This window comes from Bubalus kerabau, chromosome 17 (assembly GCF_029407905.1).
Source record: "Bubalus kerabau isolate K-KA32 ecotype Philippines breed swamp buffalo chromosome 17, PCC_UOA_SB_1v2, whole genome shotgun sequence".
Classification (NCBI taxonomy): Eukaryota; Metazoa; Chordata; class Mammalia; order Artiodactyla; family Bovidae; genus Bubalus; species Bubalus kerabau.
Genome location: NC_073640.1, coordinates 46,480,108 through 46,501,381, shown reverse-complemented (window position 1 = coordinate 46,501,381; position 21,274 = coordinate 46,480,108). Strand labels below are relative to the sequence as shown.

General features: G+C 43.9%; 1 protein-coding gene and 1 long non-coding RNA gene across 8 annotated transcripts in view; one reads left to right on the top strand and one right to left on the bottom strand.

The window, feature by feature from the left end:
* Positions 1-21,274, top strand: part of SLC7A9 (solute carrier family 7 member 9) — a 37,368-nt gene that overhangs the window by 764 nt on the left and 15,330 nt on the right. For 5 of the 7 annotated variants that reach the window (XM_055553439.1, XM_055553438.1, XM_055553437.1 and 2 more), the window contains 7 exons: positions 2,423-2,570; positions 2,850-3,092; positions 3,560-3,685; positions 3,892-3,991; positions 9,243-9,287; positions 9,776-9,899; positions 10,736-10,839. In XM_055553439.1, coding sequence (XP_055409414.1) covers positions 2,423-2,570; positions 2,850-3,092; positions 3,560-3,685; positions 3,892-3,991; positions 9,243-9,287; positions 9,776-9,899; positions 10,736-10,839 — 890 coding nt within the window. Of the gene's footprint in view, positions 1-528; positions 680-935; positions 1,086-2,422; positions 2,571-2,849; positions 3,093-3,559; positions 3,686-3,891; positions 3,992-9,242; positions 9,288-9,775; positions 9,900-10,735; positions 10,840-21,274 lie in introns of those variants that run through there. The other 2 variants (XM_055553440.1, XM_055553441.1) reach the window with 2 other exon arrangements.
* Positions 15-546, bottom strand: LOC129632025 (uncharacterized). The gene is made up of 2 exons (XR_008704267.1): positions 455-546; positions 15-359 (listed from the first exon to the last, which is right to left on the bottom strand). It is a non-coding gene; the product is annotated as an uncharacterized LOC129632025 (long non-coding RNA).

Genomic DNA, 21,274 nt, shown 5'->3' with positions numbered 1-21,274 from the left:
GCCCTTCCCAGGTCCAATCGAGGAGGGGTGGGTGTATGCAACCAAGTCATCCTCCCCCTCCACCACACACACACAGTACTTCTGATTAAACAATTTCTCACACTCACACCCCTTTCCTTCTTGCCAGTGAACTCAGCATATTCTTGTGAGGCTAACATGTGTGTACTTGTATGTGCTGGGTAAGCACCTAGAGGGCTGCTATTTGCTCAGGGCAACAGTCTTTTCCTGGATAGTCAGAGACAACTTCGGATGTCGGATCCCTGCTACAGCACCTTCACCACATGTATCCTCTTAAGTTTGAATTCTTCCGGCAATAGGGAAATCCCATTTCTTCTTAGCCAGTAGCTGGGGTGGTGAGTCTGACATGGGAGTCACACAGGTGATCCCTCTAAGTTGGAATGTAGTAAGGGCTGAACCAGGGCTTCCCAAGTGGCGCTAGTGATAAAGAACTCACCTGCCAATGCAGGAGACGTTAAGAGGCGTGGGTTTGCTCCCTGGGTTGGGAAGATCCTCTGGAGGAGGGAATGGCAGCCCATTCCAGTATTCTTGCCTGGAGAATCCCCATGGACAGAGGAGCCTGGAGGGCTGCAGTCCATGGGGCTACAAAGAGTTGGACAGAACTGAAGTAACTTAGCACACACAAGGGCTGAACTTGGAGTTGCCTGCAGCTTAGAGAGAGGTCAGATGGGGTTGTCACCGGACCTGTGAGGAGGGAGAGGTTTGGGGGTGTGGGGGAGTGAATGGACAAGCTTCGGGCTCAGAGGATGAGGAGCAAGGGCGCCCAGAATTAGGTCAGGATGGTGTCAAGGGCAGGACAAGTGGGCTGGGCTCTGGGCAGAGCCTCCAGAGCTCCCATGTCTGGCTGCAGAAGAGATGAAGGAGGGACCAGGGGCTTGGCAGGGGGAATGATGTGGCTTGACTTATGTCACCCTGGGATCCCAGGGCCCCAGGAATTGGCTGATGAGCAGCAACACCCTCCTTTTGGCCGTGAGAGAAGCACAGCCAAGCAAACCCTCAGCATGTCCTAAACTTGAGTAGGCAGCTTCAGGGTGAATGCAGAGTTCAGTAGAAGATCCAAGCCATTGGTGAGTCAACCTGGGCCATCAGAGGAGGAAATCTAAGATGGCCATGGGAAACAGAAGCTGATACTTCTCTGGACCCCCACCCCTCCAATAGTGTGTCCTTTGGGGGTGGTCACAGCTGGGCTCTTCCATATTCTCTGAGTTGGAACTCTGAGTGCAGCCTGTGCCCAGAGAGACAGGCACACGTACATTCAACTCAAGCTCCAGAAATCAGGCTAGTGGCTTAGGGGGGCTGATGTTACAAGTAGAAACATGAAACAGACCGTTTTCTTCCTTAGAATTTTTTTCTTGATTCATGTAGGATTTACACAGAGTGAAACGCACAGATCTTCAGTGTTTGATGAGTTTGACAAAGTGGTCAACCCAGAAACTTCCCTCTTGCCCCTTTCCAGGTGGCAACCCCCCCCCCCCACCCCTCCGTGTTCTATCTCTGCAGATTAGTTCTGCCTGTTGTGGAATTTCATGGGAATGGAATCATATGGGGTGTGTCCGAGCCTGGTCTCATTGGTAGGAAGGTCATATTCTAAAAGAGGGCATCAGAGAAAGTTCACAGCCCCTGAGTGTTTCTGTCCCCAGAGGCCTTGTCACTCACCCCTCACCCCCATGGCCCCGGCCAGGAGCCCCAAACCCTGACTTCTCTCACAGTCTGGGGGAGGAACTCCGTGCCACTCAGCCCAGCTCAGAGGTAGGTCCTAAGGGCCTTTATTGGTGAGTGACTGTCAAGTCAGGCCTTACCACCTGGGCCTCTTTGTCAAGAGCGGTAAGGGCTGGCACTTGGAACCTCAGCCAGGCCTGTGAACTGCACAGGCTGTGAACCCTGGCAGTATCTGGGTCTTTCTGTTCCTCTGTTTTCTCCTCTGTAAATGGATATGATAATGGCATAACTGACTCATTGTTGTTGTGAGGATTAACAGACTTAATCCACACAAGCAAGGGGCTTTCCAGGTGGCAGAGTGATAAGCAATCTGCCTGCCAATGCAGAAGATGCAAGAGACTTGGGTTGGATCCGTGGGTAAGGAAGAACCCCTAGAGGGGGGAAATGACTCCACTCCAGTATTCTTGCCTAGAGAATCCCATGGAAAGAGGAACCTGGTGGGGTTGCAAGGTTTGGACATGACTGAGCGTGTGTGCACACACACACATACACACACAAATCCCCAGAAGCAGCACCCTGGTGCTCTCCCTGTAACAGCACAGGGTGAAGGTGCCTGGGACTCTGGGCTGCCTGGCTGTACCCAGCATGGGAGGGGAGGAGGATGGAAGGAAGAGGGCTGCGTGCGGCCTTCTGAGCTGCACCCTGCAGCGGCACTAACCCTTCTCTCCCCCGCTCTACAACCCAGCTGGGCCTGTTCAGTGGCACCTGCATCATCGTGGGTACCATCATCGGCTCTGGGATCTTCATCTCCCCCAAGTCTGTGCTCAGGAACATGGAAGCCGTGGGACCCTGTCTCATCATATGGACCATGTGTGGGGTTCTTGCAACACTGGGTAACAAAGATGCCCACCCTGGCAATGACCCCCTGTTGCATGTGGGGCAGGATGTTGGAGCTCTGTCTGTGCGGGGTTGTGTCGCTGCCAGGATCCCCCTCAATGCTTGTGTGCAGATGTGTGTAAACTGGGGTTTACGGAATGTCCAAAGGCCAGAGCTCAGGATGAGGGGCACCGTGGTGGGCCCTGGGAGCACAACCTCCAGTGGGGAGAGGGGCTCCCTTGACCAGGGCGAGACCTCACAAGGGGCCTGGGGCCCCCTTTCTCTCTGTATTCCAGGTGCCCTGTGCTTCGCGGAGCTTGGCACGATGATCACCAAGTCGGGGGGCGAGTACCCCTACCTGATGGAGGCCTTTGGCCCCATTCCGGCATACCTCTTTTCCTGGAGCAGCCTGTTCGTCATAAAGCCCTCATCCTTTGCCATCATCTGCCTCAGCTTCTCCGAGTACGTTTGTGCGCCCTTCTACTCAGGCTGCAGCCCTCCCCAAGTTGTCATTAAATCCCTGGCTGCCGCTGCCATCTGTGAGTACCTGTGAGGAACACCAGGCAGGGGGCAGAAAAGACCTGGCACAGCTGGGGGTGGAGAAACTGGGCTCCTGCACACCCAGAAAGAGGCCAGGTGGGACTGGAGGTGCTGGCAGGGAGCAGGGCCAGGGCTGGCCTTGGTCCCAAGCCTGATGGTCTTTGCCATCCGGTCTCCGCTCTGCGGGGCCATCAGAGCTGTCGGGGAGGGCTGGCTGCAGGCTGCCCCACAGGGCAGCGGTTGGCTGGAGTCTGGCTGTGTCTCCATTGCTCTTAGAGGTGGAGTTCGGGGAGGGGGTTGGACAGCCCTGGCTGGATTTCAAAGGTGCATGGATATGGCAGTGGAGAGGGGAGGCTGGGGGGAAACGGGGCCTGGGAATGGAAAGGAGGCTCTTTCCAGGGCCTTAAGACAGGAGGGAGATGTTGAGCCCATAGACACAGAACAGTGCCCACCTCTGACTTCCCAGTGCTCATCTCCACGGTGAACGCGCTGAGCGTGCGGCTGGGGAGCTATGTTCAGAACGTGTTCACGGCGGCCAAGATGGTGATCGTGGTCATTATCATCATCAGCGGACTTGTCCTCCTGGCCCAAGGTGACTTTCGGCTGGAGGGGAGGGTGGGGCCACACGCCACAGACCACCTGGAGGTCTTGCTGCTAAGCATACATTTCATGCGGCAATTCAACGGAAATAGTTTCCCAGTTGTTCAGAGTTTGTTTAATTACCTGAGGTCATTGGTCATCCCCTTCCTTCACACAGTTCCAGTCTAGTCAGCTGATAACTATCTGCCTTGATTACAGGAAATACGAGGAATTTTGAAAACTCTTTTGAAGGCGCATCATTGTCTGTGGGCTCCATCAGTCTGGCATTATATAATGGACTCTGGGCGTATGATGGATGGTAAGGCACTCGGTCTAAGACAGCACATGTCTGCCTGTGGGTTTCTTTAGGCTATCTTCCTGAAACCACATGGAAAGCAATAACTTCTCCTTTTGGGGATTTGGTGGGACTCTAACATGTACCTTCCCATCTCCCTTTTGTTAAGTACCCTACCCTTCACCCTTCTGTTCTCCTTGAACCCCAGAGGCACCTGCCCCTCCCCCAGCCACTCACCTGGCACCAGACCCCGACACAGTGGCCCATGAGCCCCCAGTGCTGGGGCCTCCTGCAGAAACTTCACCAAACACAGGTTCAGCTGGACTGGAAGCAATGAGGGCTGCCAGGCATGGGGCAAGGCAAGACTGCTCGGTAGCACTTTTGTTTCCACTTTGCAAATACATGTGGCCATCCAGATCACTGGCCTTTCCCTCGTGCAGAGAATCTGCAGGCTTCGTTCTCTTTTCAGACAATGAATCTTTTTTTTTTTTTATTTTTTTTATTTTTAAACTACATAATTGTATTAGTTTTGCCAAATATCAAAATGAATCCGCCACAGGTATACATGTGTTCCCCACCCTGAACCCTCCTCCCTCCTCCCTCCCCATACCATCCCTCTGGGTGGTCCCAGTGCACCAGCCCCAAGCATCCAGTATTGTGCATCGAACCTGGACTGGCAACTCGTTTCATACATGATATTTTACATGTTTCAATGCCATTCTCCCAAATCTTCCCACCCTCTCCCTCTCCCACAGAGTCCATAAGACTGTTCTATACATCAGTGTCTCTTTTGCTGTCTCGTACACAGGGTTACTGTTACCATCTTTCTAAATTCCATATATATGCGTTAGTATACTGTATTGGTGTTTTTCTTTCTGGCTTACTTCACTCTGTATAATAGGCTCCAGTTTCATCCACCTCATCAGAACTGATTCAAATGTATTCTTTTTAATGGCTGAGTAATACTCCATTGTGTATATGTACCACAGCTTTCTTATCCATTCATCTGCTGATGGACATCTAGGTTGCTTCCATGTCCTGGCTATTATAAACAGTGCTGCGATGAACATTGGGGTACACGTGTCTCTTTCCCTTCTGGTTTCCTCAGTGTGTATGCCCAGCAGTGGGATTGCTGGATCATAAGGCAGTTCTATTTCCAGTTTTTTAAGGAATCTCCACACTGTTCTCCATAGTGGCTGTACTAGTTTGCATTCCCACCAACAGTGTAAGAGGGTTCCCTTTTCTCCACACCCTCTCCAGCATTTATTACTTGTAGACTTTTGGATCACAGCCATTCTGACTGGTGTGAAATGGTACCTCATAGTGGTTTTGATTTGCATTTCTCTGATAATGAGTGATGTTGAGCATCTTTTCATGTGTTTGTTAGCCATCTGTATGTCTTCTTTGGAGAAATGTCTATTTAGTTCTTTGGCCCATTTTTTGATTGGGTCATTTATTTTTCTGGAGTTGAGCTGTAGGAGTTGCTTGTATATTTTTGAGATTAGTTGTTTGTCAGTTGCTTCATTTGCTATTATCTTCTCCCATTCTGAAGGCTGTCTTTTCACCTTGCTAATAGTTTCCTTTGATGTGCAGAAGCTTTTAAGGTTAATTAGGTCCCATTTGTTTATTTTTGCTTTTATTTCCAATATTCTGGGAGGTGGGTCATAGAGGATCCTGCTGTGATGTATGTCAGAGAGTGTTTTGCCTATGTTCTCCTCTAGGAGTTTTATAGTTTCTGGTCTTACGTTGAGATCTTTAATCCATTTTGAGTTTATTTTTGTGTATGGTGTTAGAAAGTGTTCTAGTTTCATTCTTTTACAAGTGGTTGACCAGATTTCCCAGCACCACTTGTTAAAGAGATTGTCTTTAATCCATTGTATATTCTTGCCTCCTTTGTCAAAGATAAGGTGTCCATATGTGTGTGGATTTATCTCTGGGCTTTCTATTTTGTTCCATTGATCTATATTTCTGTCTTTGTGCCAGTACCATACTGTCTTGATGACTGTGGCTTTGTAGTAGAGCCTGAAGTCAGGTAGGTTGATTCCTCCAGTTCCATTCTTCTTTCTCAAGCTCGCTTTGGCTATTCGAGGTTTTTTGTATTTCCATACAAATTGTGAAATTATTTGTTCTAGCTCTGTGAAGAATACTGTTGGTAGCTTGATAGGGATTGCATTGAATCTATAAATTGCTTTGGGTAGTATACTCATTTTCACTATATTGATTCTTCCAATCCATGAACATGGTATATTTCTCCATCTATTAGTATCCTCTTTGATTTCTTTCACCAGTGTTTTATAGCTTTCTATATATAGGTCTTTAGTTTCTTTAGGTAGATATATTCCTAAGTATTTTATTCTTTCCATTGCAATGGTGAATGGAATTGTTTCCTTAATTTCTCTTTCTGTTTTCTCATTATTCGTGTATAGGAATGCAAGGGATTTCTGGGTGTTGATTTTATATCCTGCAACTTTACTATAGTCATTGATTAGTTCTAGTAATTTTCTGGTGGAGTCTTTAGGGTTTTCTATGTAGAGGATCATGTCATCTGCAAACAGTGAGAGCTTTACTTCTTCTTTTCCAATTTGGATTCCTTTTATTTCTTTTTCTGCTCTGATTGCTGTGGCCAAAACTTCCAAAACTATGTTGAATAGTAATGGTGAAAGTGGGCACCCTTGTCTTGTTCCTGACTTTAGAGGAAATGCTTTCAATTTTTCACCATTGAGGATAATGTTTGCTGTGGGTTTGTCATATATAGCTTTTATTATGTTGAGGTATGTTCCTTCTATTCCTGCTGTCTGGAGAGTTTTTATCATAAATGGATGTTGAATTTTGTCAAAGGCTTTCTCTGCATCTATTGAGATAATCATATGGTTTTTATTTTTCAATTTGTTAATGTGGTGTATTACATTGATTGATTTGCGGATATTGAAGAATCCTCGCATCCCTGGGATAAAGCCCACTTGGTCATGGTGTATGATCTTTTTAATGTGTTGTTGGATTCTGATTGCTAGAATTTTGTTAAGGATTTTTGCATCTATGTTCTTCAATGATATTGGCCTGTAGTTTTCTTTTTTTGTGGGATCTTTGTCAGGTTTTGGTATTAGGGTGATGGTGGCCTCATAGAATGAGTTTGGAAGTTTACCTTCCTCTGCAATTTTCTGGAAGAGTTTGAGCAGGATAGGTGTTAGCTTTTCTCTAAATTTTTGGTAGAATTCAGCTGTGAAGCCCAGACAACGAATCTTGCATTTTTTTTTTTTTTTTTTTCAAAGCACGCTGGGGACTCATTACTCCCAATAATTGTTGAAAAGTTACAGAATCCCCATGGAGTACAAAGACTTACCAACTGAAGAATGTGCAGATCTTAGTAGCAACCCCCCCCCCCCCGCACCCCCAGGGCTTTCTTTAAAAGAGAAAGCCCTACAGGGGGAAACAATTCCTACAGGGGAATTTTCTCTATGATGTTGTTGTTGTACAATTGCTAAGTCATGTCTGACTCTTCGTGACCTCATGGACTGCAGCACCCCAGGCTCCTCTGTCCTTCACTATCTCCCAGAGTTTGCTCAAATTCATGTTCATTGAGTTAGTGATGCTACCTAGTCATCTTATCCTCTGCCACCCTCTTCTCCTTTTGCCTTCAATCTTTCCCAGCATCAGGATCTTTTCCAGTAAGTCGGCTCTTCCCATCAGGCGGCCAAAGTATTGGAGCTTCAGCTTAAGCATCAGTCCTTCCAATGAATATTCAGGGTTGATTTTCTTGCTGTCCAAGGGACACTCAAAAGTTTTCTCCAGCACCATAGTTTGAAAGTATCAATTCTTCAGCACTCAGTCTTCTTTATGGTCCAACTCTCATATCCATACATGACTACTGGAAAAACCAATAGTCTGCTTTTACTATATGGACCTTTGTTTGCAAAGCGATATCTCTGCTTTTTAATATGCTGTCTAGGTTTGTCATAGCTTTCCTTCCAAGGAGCAAGCATCTTTGAATTTCATGGCTGCAGTCACCTTTCGCAGTGATTTTGGAGCCCAAGAAAATAAACTCTATCACTGTTTCCACTTTTTCCCCTTCTATTTGCCATGAAGTGATGGACCAGATACCAAGATCTTAGTTTTTTGAATGTTGAGTTTCAAGTCAGTTTTTTCACTTTCCTCTTTCACCTTTATCAAGAGGCTCTTTAGTTCCTCTTTACTTTCTGCCATTAGAGTCGTATCATTTGCATTTCTGAGGTTATTGATATTTCCCCTGGCAATCTTGATTCCAGTTTATGATTCACCCAACCTGGCATTTTGCATGATGTACTCTGCATATAAGTTAAATAAGCAGGGTGACAATATACCAAAGGAGATTAAACCAGTCCAGCCTAAAGGAAATCAACCCTGAATATTCATTGAAAGGATGGATACTGATACTGAAGCTTCAATACTCTGGCTACCTGATATGAAGAGCGGACTCACTGGAAAAGACCCTGATGCTTGAGGGTCTTGAAGGAAAGATTGAGGGCAAGAGGAGAAAGGGGCGACAGAGGATGAGATGGTTGGATGGCATCACTGACTCAATGGACCTGAGTTTGAGTACACTCCAGGAGGTAGTGAAGGACAGGGAAGACTGGTGTGCTGCAGTTCATGGGGTTGCAAAGAGTCAGACATAACTTAGTGACTGAACAACAACAACTATACAGTCTTGATGTACTCCCTTCCCAATTTTGAACCAGTCCATTATTCCATGTCTGGTTCTAAGTGTTGCTTCTTGACCTACATATAGGTTTCTCAGGAGACAGGTAAGGTGGTCTGGTACTCCCGTTTCTTTAAGAATTTTCCACAGTTTTTTTGTGATCCACACAGTCAAAAGCTTTAGCATAGTCAATGAAGCAGAAGTAGATGTTTTTCTGGAATTCCCTTGCTTTTTCTATGTTCCAGCAAATGTTGGCAATTTGATCCCTGGTTTCTCTGCTTTTTCTGAACCCAGCTTGTAGGTCTGGAAGTTCTTGCTGAAGTCTAGCTTGAATGATTTTAAGCACAACCTTACTAGCTCAAACTAATACAGTTGCTAGCATCATAGTTTGAACCTTCTTTGACATTGCCCTTCTTTGGGATTGAAATGAAAACGGACCTTTTCCATTCTGGTGGCCACTGATGAGTTTTCCCAATTTGCTGACATATTGAGTGCAGCATTTCAACAGTTTAAATGAGGCATACACTTTTTATTTTGTGTTTCATAATCTTAAGCAAAGAAAGTCAAAGTTATGTTACTCAGTGTTACTTTTTTTCCCGGTAGGAATCAACTCAACTACATCACAGAAGAACTCAGAAACCCTTTCAGGTAAGAAAGCTGAGTCAGAGGGGAGACAGTGGATAGGTTAGCATACTTCTCTCCCCCAAACATAAGGTGGAACTGCTTCCCCCAATCACCCACCACCCACTTCCAGACAGTGGATGGTTTCCTATCAGCTCATTGACATTCGTTAGAGCTTGGTTTTGTTTGAGGTAGTAGAATGGTTGCTAAGAGGAAGGAAGAACTCTAGCTTATTTTGCATTATAACCAAATTCAGTTTTACTGCCCTGGAGTCTAAGGAGAGGGAGAGTTCTTTCTCATTAGAAAATGTCAGTGTCCCCACTGGGGCTCTGCTGTCCCTCTAGCCCCCTGCTTCTTGGTGAGCATCAGGAAGCCTCAGGAAGGGCAGTTCCCCCGGGAGCAGGTAGAGGGCCGGCCGGGCAGGTGGAAGAAAGGACTAGACTAAGACAACAATCTTGTGAGTCTGTCATGGATGCTCTGGTCTGACTGAGTCTCTGGGTCCCCATCCCTCCCAGAAACCTGCCCCTGGCCATCATCATTGGGATCCCACTAGTAACAGGCTGCTACATCCTCATGAACGTGTCCTACTTCACTGTGATGACGGCCACTGAGCTCCTGCAGTCCCAGGCTGTGGCCGTGGTGAGTGCCCGGGGTCTCTGTGGGAGGGGACAGGCAAGGGATAAATGCTCAAGTTGAAGGACCCTGTGTGTGTAGGGGTGGGGGGGGGGGGGCCAGAATAATCATCTAGGAGACCAGACAAGGGGAGATGAGCAGGATAGGGCAGCACCAGAGACCTGGCCTACCTTCCAGGTGGCCAGCAGCTGGGAGGTCCTGCTTTCCCAGCACACCCTACCTGCCTCCTCAACACAGAGCGCAGGGCTCCACTTCACCAGGGTTGGGACTTTGACAGGCAAGTGTAGGGGAGAGCAAGATCAGGGGAGTCATTGTAGGAGGGAGTGATAATAATGGGTTGTGGAATTCATCTGGGTGAGGAGGGAAGCAAGGACAGGGGGATGGGGATGAGGGACAGGGGAAAGGTGGGCGGGGTCCATGTGCTGGAGAAGACCTGCAGAGTTGGGGCACGACAAGAAATGAAACTGAAAACAGGCAATGAGGTGACATGGACAGGGAGCAGAGAGAGGCAGGCTTGGTGACCGGCCCACTGACCCTGAGACCAGGTGGCTCAGGTGGGAGGGAGACCTGGTCATTCCGAGGAAGGGAGAGCGAGGGCGTCAGAGGATGTGGAAACATTGAGAATTAGGCCAGGCTGCAGGGGAGAAGAGCTGTCTATCACCATCCGCAGAGGTGGGGCGGGGTGGGGGTGTTGGTCTTTTTCTCCAGACTGGTGCCCCACCGTTCCTCAGGGAGGCGTCCTGGAGCTCAGCTCAGTGGGGCCGCTGGGAGGGCTCAGCAGCCTGTGGGGCTGGTGGCTCTTGGGGGCGCACGGTCTCAAGACGCACCCACTTCTCTCTCAGACGTTTGGTGACCGTGTCCTCTACCCCGCCTCGTGGATCGTTCCGCTCTTCGTGGCGTTTTCAACCATCGGCGCCGCTAACGGGTCGTGCTTTACTGCTGGCAGGTAGGACCTAGCACCTACCCTGGGGCGGAGCCAGGGTCAGGCCTGAGTCCCCAGTGACAGAGCGGAAATCACACACTGGGCGGGAGGGAGCACGTAGAACGGGAGGGCACGTGGCGCTGGTCCCAGTGGTCCAGAGCGAGTGGGGATAGTGCCACCAGCGCCAGCGCAAGGCAGGGCTTGGCGACCCGGGTGAGCGAGGTTTACTCGTGGGACGCTTCACGGAATGAGCTTTCTGAAACATCTTTTCATGTTAATAGATACACAGTCTAGATCAGGAGCCTGGTAGGCTGCAACCCACTCCAGTGTTCTTGCCTTGAGAATCCCAGGGACGGGGGAGCCTGGTGGGCTGCCATCTATGGGGTCACACAGAGTCGGACACGACTGAAGTGACTTAGCAGCAGCAGGAATTGGTAAACTAAAGGGTAGATAGTGAAGATTTTAGGTTTGCAGGCCATGTAAACCCGTCCTGCTCTGTCTTTGCAGTAGGAAAGCCAACAGCTGTGGTTATGGTCCAGGAAAACTTTATTTACATAACCAGGCACTTCACCAGATCCTGCGGGGCCTCTGGCCCCTACCTGGTCGGGAGACAGTTAGTTTAGTTGGAATCCTCTTGGCCAATGTAGCATAATTTCACATTACCTCCACTCATGGGCTGGGTTGGGGAGTTTTTCACAGACATTGGCAAGGAACATTCTGAGCATGTCTTTGTTCATCTCTCCAGCATTCTTGGCGGTATAGTCCTGAGAGTGAAATTGCCAAAGGTTATATGCATATACACTTTAAAAAATGAAATATATACACAAAATCATGCCTTAGTGCTAGTCCTCTAAGACGTCTTCAAAAGTGTCTTGGTTGTTCTATTTGAATTTTAGAATTACCCTATTAATTTCTACAAAAAAGCCTTAGGGACTTTGATTAGAACTTTACTGAATCTATAGTTCAATTTGGAGAGGACTGCCAGTACTTTGAAGTACTGATTTTTCTAATTTATGGGCATGGATTTATCTCTCCGTTTATTTAGGTCTTCTTTCGTTGTTGTTTTGTTGTTGTTGTTTTGGAGTGGCAGTTTTCAGTATATAATTCTTACACACATTTTGTCAGATTTACCCTGAAATATTTCATATTTCTTCATGCTATTATAAATGGTATTTTCAAAAATGCAAAAAATTTCAGTTTCTGATTAGTTTGTTGCAGGTACAACTCTTTTTGTTTGTTGTTCAGTCACTAAGTTGTGTCTTTCTCTTTGCAATCCCATGGACTGCAGCACATCAGACTCCCCTGTCCTTCACTATCTCCTGGAATTTACTCAGATTCATGCATACTGAGTCGATGATGCCATCCAACCATCTCATCCTCTGCCACCCCCTTCTCCTTTTGCCTTCAATATTTCCAGGCATCAGGGTCCTTTTGAATGAGTTGTCTCTTCACATCAGGTGGCCAAAGTATTGGAGCTTCAGCTTCAGTCCTTCCAATGGATATTCAGGGTTGATTTCCTTTAGGATTGACTGGTTTGATCTCTTTGCAGTCCAATGAACTGTCAAGAGTCTTCTCCAACACAGTTCAGAAACATCAACTCTTCAGTGCTCAGCCTTCTTTATGGACCAACATCTGTACATGACTACTGGAAAAACTGTAGCTCTGACTATATGGACCTTTGTCAGCAAAGTGATATCTGCTTTTTAATATGCTATCTAGGTTTGTCATAGCTTTCCTTCCAAGGAGCAAGCATCTTTTAATTTCATGGTTTCCCTAGTGGCTCAGTGGTAGAGAATCTGCCTGCAGTGCAGGAGACTCGAGTTCAATCCTTGGATCAGAAAGATCCCTTGGAGAAAGGAATGGCTATCCACTCTAGTATTCTTGCCTGGAGAATTCCACAGACAGAGGAGCCTAGTGGGCTCTAGTCTATGGGGTCACAAGGAGTTGGACACAATTGAGCAACTAACACACGCACATAGGATATTTCTATTTTTAGTTTTTTTGAGGAAACTTCATATTGTTTTTCACAGTGGTTGCACCAATTTGCATTCCCACCAACAGTTTGCAAGGGTTCCCTTTTCTCTACATCCTTGCCAACATTTGTTATTTATGGTCTTTTGATGATAGCCATTCTGACAGATATGAGGTAATATCTCATTGTGGTTTTGATTTGATTTGCAATTTGCTGATGACTAGTGATGTTGAGCATTGTTTTATGTGTCTGTTGGCCATATTTGTGTCTTTTTCATAAAAAAACATTCAGTTCTGCCCATTTTTAATTGGATTGTTTTTATGATATTGAGTTGTATAAGTTATATATATTTGGGATATTAACCCCTTTTTGGCCATATCATTTGCAAATATGTTCTCCCATTCAGTGGGTTGTCTTTTTGTTTTGTCAGTGGTTTCCTTTGCTGTGCAAAAGCTTTTTAGTCGGTTCCCATTTGTTTACTTTTGCTTTTATTTCCTTTTCTTTAGGGGACAGATCCAAAAAGATATTGCTACAATTCATGTCAAAGAGTATCCTGCCTATGTTTTCTTCTAGTTTTGTGGGTTTGGGTCTTATATTTAGGTCTTTAATCCATTTTGAGTCTATTTTTGAATTTGCATGTAGCTGTCCAGTTTTCCCAGCACCACTAATTGAAGAGACTGTCTTTTCACCTTTGCGTTATTTTTGCCTCCTCTGTTGTAGATTTGTTGACCATCGGTATGTGGATTTGTTTCTGGGCTCTGTTCTGTTCCACTAATCTGTGTGTTTGTGTCTGTCTTTGTGCCAGTACCTTACTGTTTTGATAACTGTAGCTTTGTAATCTAAAGTCAGGGAGTGTGATATTTCCAGCTCTATTCTTTCTAAAGATTGCTTTGGTTATTTGATGCCTTTTGTGTCTCCATACAAAATTTATTTGTTCTAGTTCTGTGAAAAATGCCTTTGGTATTTTGATAGGGATTGCATTGAATCTGTACATTGCCTTGGGTAGTATGGTCATTTTAACAATATTAATTCTTCCAATCCATGAACATGGTATATCTTTCCATCTGTTAATGTTACATTCAATTTCTTTCATCTATGTGCTATAGTTTTCTGAGTGTAGGTCTTCTATTAATACTTCCTTAGGTAAGTTTATCTGTATGTTTAGGTATGTTATTCTTTATATAATTGTAAATGCTGCTGTTTCCTTAACTTCTCTGACAGTTGTTATAGAAATGCAACAGATTTCTGTGTATTAAGTTTGTGCATACATGCTAAATCACTTTAGTCATGTCTGACTCTGTGTGACCCTATGGACCACAGCCCACTAGGCTCCCCTGTCCATGGATTCTCCAGGTAAGAATATTGGAGTGGGTTGCCATTTCCTTAAATCCTCTTTCTGGCAGTTGTTAGTGTTTAGAAATGCAACAGATTTTTGTATATTACTTGTGTACCCTGTAACTTTACCAAATTCATTAATGAGCTCTAGTATTTTTTTTGTAGTGTATTTAGGATTTTCTCTGTATAGTATTGTATTGTCTGCAAAGACTGACAATTTTACTTCTTCCTTTCCAGTCTGGATTTCTTCTATTTTTTTTTTTTTTTTTTTTTTTGGTTTGAGTGTGTTGCTCAGACTTTCAATACTATGTTGAATAAAAGTGGCAAGATTGGGCATCCTTGTCTTGCTTCTGATCTTAGAAGAAGTTTTCAGCTTTTCATCATTGAGTATGATGTTAGCTGGGAGCTTATCATATATGGCCTTTATTATGTTATATTCCCTCTCTACCCACTGGAGAGTTTTTGTCATAAGTGGATATTGAATTTTGTCAAAAGCTTTTCTATATCTCTTGGGATAATCATATGGTTTTTATTCTTCAATTTGTTAATGTGATGTATTCCACTTATTGACTTACAGATACTGAACCATCCTTGCATCCCAGGGAAAAATCTCACTTGATCATGGTGTATGATCTTTTTAAACATTTGCTGACTTCAGTTTGCTTATATTTTCAGGATTTTTGCATCTATGTTCAACAGTGATATTGGCCTGTAATTTTCTTTTTTGTGTAGTATCTTTGTCCGGTTTTGGTATAAAGGTAATGCTGGTCTCACAGAATGAGTTCAGAAGCATTTCCTCTGTATTTTTTGGAATTGTTTGAGACCAATAGGTGTTATCTCGGAGAAGGCAATGGCACCCCACTCCAGTACTCTTGCCTGGAAAATCCCATGGATGGGAGAGCAGTCCATGGGGTCGCTAAGAGTCGGACACAACTGAGTGACTTCACTTTCACTTTTCACTTTCACGCATTGGAGAAGGAAATGGCAATCCACTCCAGCGTTCTTGCCTGGAGAATCCTGGGGACGGCGGAGCCTGGTGGGCTGCCATCTATGGGGTTGCACAGAGTCGTACACAACTGAAGCGACTTAGCAGTAGTAGCAATAGGTGTTATCTCTTCTCTACATATTTGGTAGAATTCACTTGTGAAACCATCTGGACCAAGACTTTTCTTTTTTGGGAGTTTTCAAATTGTGGATTCAATTTCACTACTGGGAATTGGTCTATTCATATTTTCTGTTTCTTCCTGATTCAGTTTTGAGAAATTGTACATTTCTAGGAATTTGTTGATTTCTACTTGGTTCTTCATTTTATCAGCATATCATTGTTCACAGTAATCTCTTATGATCCTTTGTATATCTATGGTGTTACTTATAACTTTACCCTTTTCAGTTCTGATGATATTGATTTGGGCCCTCTTTTTTCCTTGATGTCTTTTGATTTTATTTTTCAAAGAGTCAGCTTTTAGTTTCATTGATCTTTTCTATTTTTGTGTGTCTATTTATTTCTGCCCTTATATTTATGATTTATTTCCTTCTACTAACTTTGGGTTTTGTTTGTTCTTTTTCTTGTCCTTTTAGGTGAAAGATTAAGTCATCTTATTGATGATTAAAGAATCTTTTTTCCTGAGGTAGGCTTTTATTGCTGTAAAGTCCCCTCTTAGAACTGCTTTTGCTGTGTCCAGTAGATTTTGGATCATTGGGTTTTCATTTGTCTCCAGGTACTTTTTTACTTCCTCTTTGATTTCTTCGGTGATTGAGTGGTTATTTAGTAGCATATTGTTTAGCTTCCAGGTGTTTGTGCTTTTTGCAGTTTTTCTTTTTGTAGTTGATTCCTCTCAGCATTGTGGCCAGAAAAGATGCTCTGATTTCAGCTTTCTTAAATTTACCAAGGCTTGTTTTGTGGCCTAGCATGTGATCTCTCCTAAAGAGTGTTTTATGTGTTATTTGAAAAGAATGTGTATTGTGCTGTTTGGGGATGGAATGTTTTATATATGTTAAGTCCATCTGGTGTAATAGGTCATTTAAGACCAGCATATGCTTATTGATTTTCTGTCTGATCTGTCCATTTATATAAGTGGGGGTGTTAAAGTCCCTTCCTATCATTGTGTTACTTTTATTTTCTCCTTTACATGTTAGTATTTGCTTTATATATTTAGGTGCTCCTATGTTGAGAGCATGGCACCCCACTCCAGTTCTCTTGCCTGGAAAATCCCATGGATGGAGGAGCCTGGTAGGCTGCAGTCTGTGGGGTCGCTAAGAGTTGGACATGACTTCACTTTCACTTTTCACTTTCATGCACTGGAGAAGGAAATGGCAACCCACTCCAGTGTTCTTGCTTGGAGAATCCCAGGGACAGGGGAGCCTGGTGGGCTGCCGTCTCTGGGGTCGCACAGAGTCGGACACGACTGAAGCGACTTAGCAGCAGCAGCAGCATGTTGAGAGCACATATTATATTTACCATCATTATATCTTCTTGGATTGATCCCTTGATTGTTATGTAATGCCCATCTCTTGTTAAGTCTTTAAACTCTATTTTGTCTAAGTATTGCTACCCAGGTTTTGTTTTGATTTCCATTTCCATGGAATAACTCTTTCCATCCACTCACTTTCAATCTATGTGCATCTTTAGATCTGAAGTGAATCTCCTATAGGCAGCATATATACAGGTCTTATTTTTATATCCACTCATATATCCATCCATTTTCTATCCACTCTATGTCTTTTGAGCATTTAGTCCACTTACACTTAATTACTTAAATGTATGTTCTTATCACCATTTTGTTATTTGAGGTTGTTTTAATTTTTTGTTCCTTCTTTTGTTCTCTTGTGATTAGATGGCTATCTTTCATGTTATGTTTGAATTCCTTTTTATTTTTGTATCTCTTATAGTTTTGGTTTGAGTTATGTGAAGTTTATATATAACAAACTACACACACACACACACACACACACACACACACACACACACACACATTATTGTTTTAAGTTGCGGATCTAATTTTAAATGCATTTAACAACCCTGCATTTGTATTGTCCTCCACTTATGAGTACTGTTTTTGACAACATGTTTTACTGCATCTAATTGTTTTGTGTATTCTTTAACTGCTTGTTGTGATATACAGATGATTTTTTACCTTCATTTAACCTTCCTACTAGCTTTGTATGTGGTTGATTTTCTACCTTTACTGTTTCTTTGCAAGGGCTCCTGTTTTTTTATATCTTTTTGGTAGATTATTTCCTTTTTCAGTAGGAATGCTCCTTTTGCCTTAAACTCTATTCTGATATTGACATTGCTGAATCAGCTGTCTTTCAGACTTCTACTTTTAGTAACATGTCTCAGTTCAGTTCAGTCACTTAGTCGTGTCTAACTCTTTGTGACCCCATGAACTGCAGCACGCCAGGCCTCCCTGTCCATCACCAACTCCCAGAGTTCACTCGAACTCATATCCATTGAGTCGGTGATGCCATCCAGCCATCTCATCCTCTGTCGTCCCCTTCTCCTCCTGCCCCCAATCCCTCCCAGCATTAGAGTCTTTTCCAATGAGTCAACTCTTCACATGAGGTGGCCAAAGTACTGGAGTTTCAGCTTTAGCATCATTGCTTCCAAAGAAATCCCAGGGCTGATCTCCTTTAAAATGGATTGGTTGGATCTCCTTGCAGTCCAAGGGACTCTCAAGAGTCTTCTCCAACACCACAGTTCAAAAGCATCAATTCTTTGGCGCTCAGCTTTCTTCACAGTTCAACTCTCACATCCATACATGACTACTGGAAAAACCACAGCCTTGACTAGATGGACCTTTGTTGGCAAAGTAATGTCTCTGCTTTTGAATATGCCATCTAGGTTGGTCATAACTTTCCTTCCAAGGAGTAAGTGTGTTTTAATTTCATGGCTGCAATCACCATCTGCAGTGATTCTGGAGCCCCCCAAAATAAAGTCTGACACTGTTTCCACTGTTTCCCCATCTATTTCCCATGAAGTGATGGGACCAGATGCCATGATCTTAGTTTTCTGAATGTTGAGCTTTAAGCCAACTTTTTCACTCTCTTCTTTCACTTTCATCAAGAGGCTTTTTAGTTCCTCTTCACTTTCTGCCATAAGGGTGGTGTCATCTGCATATCTGAGGTTATTGATATTTCTCCCAGCAATCTTGATTTTAGCTCATGCTTCTTCCAGCCCAGCGTTTCTCATGATGTACTCTGCATATAAGTTAAATAAGCAGGGTGACAATATACAGCCTTGATGTACTCCTTTTCCTATTTGGAAACAGTCTGTTGTTCCATGTCCAGTTCTAACTGTTGCTTCCTGACCTGCATATAGGTTTCTTAAGAGGCAGGTCAGCTGGTCTGGTATGCCCATCTCTTGAAGAATCTTCCACAGTTTATTGTGATCCACACAGTCAAAGGCTTTGGCATAGTGAATAAAGCAGAAATAGATGTTTTTCTGGAAGCCTCTTGCTTTTTTGATGATCCAGTGGATCTTGGCAATTTGATCTCTGGTTCCTCTGCCTAACATGTCTAACCCCTTTTAAATGTCTACCTTTCAGTGATATGGGTTCTGGCTTGTGTCTCTTTAAACAAACCCAACCTGAGAGTCTCCAGCTGAGCAAGTGGAATTTGATTATATTGGATATGATTACTGCTACAGATAGATTAATTCCTATCATATTGCTTTGTGTTTTCTTGGCTTAAAAAAATCTTACCCTGAGTTATTAACCATCAAATGTTTTTATTCCTTTTTTTCTTGTATTGATATAGATGGAAGTTATATTTCTATTCTTTTAGTAATTACCTTTAAAATTTAACATGAATACCTAGTAGAGTCTATCAGTATCTCAGTTTTCTTTCCTTTCTTGTAAGGGCTTTCCCTTTCATATCATCTAGTATATCAGCTACACCATGTTTGTAAAGCAAACCAATCCTCCAAAAAAGTCTCTCATGACAGAAATAAAAAATCCAATACTTACATACATAGAAAATGTGCTTTACTGCTGTCTCCTTAACATTACTTCTTCAATAAACTTAGTTCAATGTCCTCTTTTGTTGGAGTAGACTTTTTAAGTTTCCAACAAGGACTGAAGAAAAGTAAATGTATCATAGCTATTGTTTATCTAAACATTTATTTTGCCAGTAGTCTTGAATGATGATTTAGCTATGCAGAATTCTAATCTGAAAATCGAATCAATTTCCCTCATCACTTTCAAAGTGTTATTTCTCATGAGATGGCTGTTGTTCTGACTGTCCTAATTTTCTAGTTAATCTTTTAAATTCGGTAGCTTAAATTTTTTTCCCTTCCACTATGTTTATGACACCACCCTTATGGCAGAAAGTGCAGAGGAACTAAAAAGCCTCTTGATGAAGGTGAAAGTGGGAGAGTGAAAAAGTTGGCTTAAAGCTCAACATTCAGAAACATTCAGAAAACTAAGATCATGGCATCCGGTCCCATCACTTCATGGGAAATAGATGGGGAAACAGTGGAAACAGTGTCAGACTTTATTTTTCTGGGCTCCAAAATCACTATAGATGGTGACTGCAGCCATGAAATTAAAAGACACTTACTCCTTGGAAGGAAAGTTATGACCAACCTAGATAGCATATTCAAAAGCAGAGATATTACTTTGCCAACAAAGGTTCGTCTAGTCAAAGCTATGGTTTTTTATGTGGTGTATGGGTGATTCCCATACACATCATGTATGGATGTGAGGGTTGGACTGTGAAGAAAGCTGAGCGCCGAAGAATTGATGCTTTTGAACTGTGGTGTTGGAGAAGACTCTTGAGAGTCCCTTGGACTGCAAGGAGATCCAACCAGTCCATTCTGAAGGAGATCAGCCCTGGGATTTCTTTGGAAGCAATGATGCTAAAGCTGAAACTCCAGTACTTTGGCCACCTCATGTGAAGAGTTGACTCATTGGAAAAGACTCTGATGCTGGGAGGGATTGAGGGCAAGAGGAGAAGGGGACGACAGAGGATGAGATGGCTGGATGGCATCACTGACTGGACGGACCTGAGTCTGAGTGAACTCCGGGAGTTGGTGATGGACAGGGAGGCCTGGCGTGCTGCAATTCATGGGGTCGCAAAGAGTCAGACATGACTGAGCGACTGATCTGATCTGATGTTTTATTTTCTGAACTGGGTTCAGTCTGAAGGCTCAGAATGTTTTGATTGTGTAAAGGCTCTCTGCTCTTCTTTGGTGTGTTTTTAAGATTTATTTATGTGGCTGCACTGGGTCTTAGTTGCAGCATGCAGGATCTTTAGTTGCAGCATGCAAACTCTTAGTTGCAGCATGTGGGATCTAGTTCCCAGACCAGGAATCAAACCCAGGTCCTCTGCATTGGGAGCTTGGAGTCTTAGCCATTGGACCAGACCACCAGGGAAGTCCCTTTCTGCTCTTCTGTGAATTTTCTTATCCCATTCAATATATTCAAGCTTCTTCCTGTGTTTCTTTCTTAATTTCCTGGCTGTATTTTCTATTTCTCTATGCTTCATATTCAGTCTCAGTGCAGTCACTTAGTTGTGTCTAACTCTTTGCGACCCCATGGGCTGCAGCACGCCAGGCTTCCCTGTCCATTGCCAACTCCTAGAGCTTGCTCAAGCTCACATCCATTGAGTCAGTGATGCCATCCAACCATCTCATCCTCTGTCATTCCCTTCTCCTCCTGTCTTCAATCTTTCCCAGCATCAAGGTCTTTCCCAATGAGTCAGTTCTTTGCATCAGGTGGCCAAAGTACTTTTTTAACTTGTAGTTTTCTGTTGATTAAATTCTTAACTATGATAACTTTTTGTTTTGTTAGGAATTCCATTTAGCGCTCCTTCACCTTTAATTTACCATTTTAGACTCTGCCTTTCATATTCTTGAATAATCAGGAATTCTGGGCAGGGGTGGGGGTTATTAAGCCACTTGTTTGCATCAGCTGACTTACCCTTAATTTTCTGATTTTTTTGAAAAGTACCAAACTGGATTTAAGAAGTGCAAGGCACATCTGTGTTGGCATTTGTCAAGTGCATCAAGCACTGTGGTTCATAGGCCCTGGACTAGTTTTTACATTTGTTTCTTGCACAAATTTCAGGACTCAGATCAGTAATCTCCTCCTTGAAAGGGCCCAACCTCCCACTTCACCTACCCCTCCCCCAGCTGACCCCGCTGTACCAGGCTGC